At 61.5% G+C, this 1,273-nt stretch overlaps 1 protein-coding gene across 1 annotated transcript in view; it reads right to left on the minus strand.

Annotated features, from left to right (window-relative positions):
• Gmcl1 (germ cell-less, spermatogenesis associated 1) overlaps positions 1-1,209 on the minus strand; it is a gene marked incomplete in the record, with an annotated part of 53,394 nt that extends 52,185 nt beyond the window's left edge. The window contains 1 exon segment of the mRNA XM_013514713.1: positions 714-1,209. Coding sequence (XP_013370167.1) covers positions 714-973 — 260 coding nt within the window.
• Between the last annotated feature and the right edge of the window lie 64 nt (positions 1,210-1,273).

Genomic DNA, 1,273 nt, shown 5'->3' on the forward strand with positions numbered 1-1,273 from the left:
CAAGGTCCCGAGTTCGATTCCTGGTACCAAAAAATAAATAAAAATAAAAATAAAATTCCATCTGTGATTCTAATGACCTTTGAAAAAAATCAGAGCAACCACAATGTTTATGTGAGAATATATTCTACTGTAAATTATTTTCTGGTCCATAGACAATTATTTTGTTCTTCAACTCTCCCCCCACAAAAAGAAAAGGTTAAGCGAGTTGTCTCAACGGTCTGCAAATCCAGTCAATGACTTCAACCGCTACAGACTTTGGAAGACTGTGTTCCTAATTAGGAACAAATTCACATTAATGATAAACGTCACCTTTACAGTTGGGAACCACTGTGGGTGATTATTTCCCCTCCACTGCGCGCGCGACACCCAAGGTGTCCATCGCACATACTGCACAATACCTCTCTACTGTTTAAGGCAACAGGGCGGAAAACAGTTTATTCTGCGGCTACCCACACTCCAGAGGGCAAAGGAGTGCCAAGGAAGGCCAGCGATCGTCGTCTCCGGGGATCAAAGCGACTCAAGCTTGGCGTTTCTCAGTGTCACCCGGGGCGTACGCACCGCGGCGGCGTCTGTGGTTTACGGGGCGCAACACCGGGCGTCTCCCGGACCTGCCCCGCACAGGGCCACCCCCAGCCACGCGGTCAAGGGCACGTCCGCGCCCTCGGGCCGGCCGACAGGTGCAGGTGCTCAGCCCGGCGCGTCCCCGCACGTACCTCCGAGGGGTGTTGAGGAGCCGCTGCTGCTCGTCGCCTTCCTCCTCATCTTCGTCTGTTTCCGAGTCGGGGTGACAGTAGCAGAAGGCCCCGCTGCTCCGCTTGCGTTTGCGGCTGCCCCGGCAGTAGCAGAAGCCGGGGCCGGCCGCGTCGCCGCCAGCCTCCGGCCTCCGGGCCGAGCCCCCCACCCCGGGACCCGGCTCCTGCGAGGGTCGGGCTCGCCCGGGCTGGCGCAGCACTCGGCTGCTCAGCGAGCCCATGGGATCCGGCTCCCCGGAACTTCAGAGAGCCCAGAGGAGAGGGTCTCCCGCCATAGCCCGGCCGCCTCCGCCTCCCCTGCCCAGGTGCCTACGCCGCCGCCTTCCCTCGCGAAGCCTCAACCGTCGCAGCGGATGCCCGGGCGTCCATCCTCTGCCCCGCCCGCAGCGTCTGGCCGCGCCGCGCGCACAGACCGCAGGGCCACGCCCCCCGCTGTCGCCATAAAGTGCGGGCCTCTGTGCGCGTGCGCGCGGCGAGCCTCCGGAAAGGGCGGGGCGAGGCTGGGGCGGGGAACGGGGGCG

Source organism: Chinchilla lanigera, unplaced genomic scaffold, assembly GCF_000276665.1.
Source record: "Chinchilla lanigera isolate Chin_1 unplaced genomic scaffold, ChiLan1.0 scaffold00023, whole genome shotgun sequence".
Taxonomy (NCBI): Eukaryota; Metazoa; Chordata; class Mammalia; order Rodentia; family Chinchillidae; genus Chinchilla; species Chinchilla lanigera.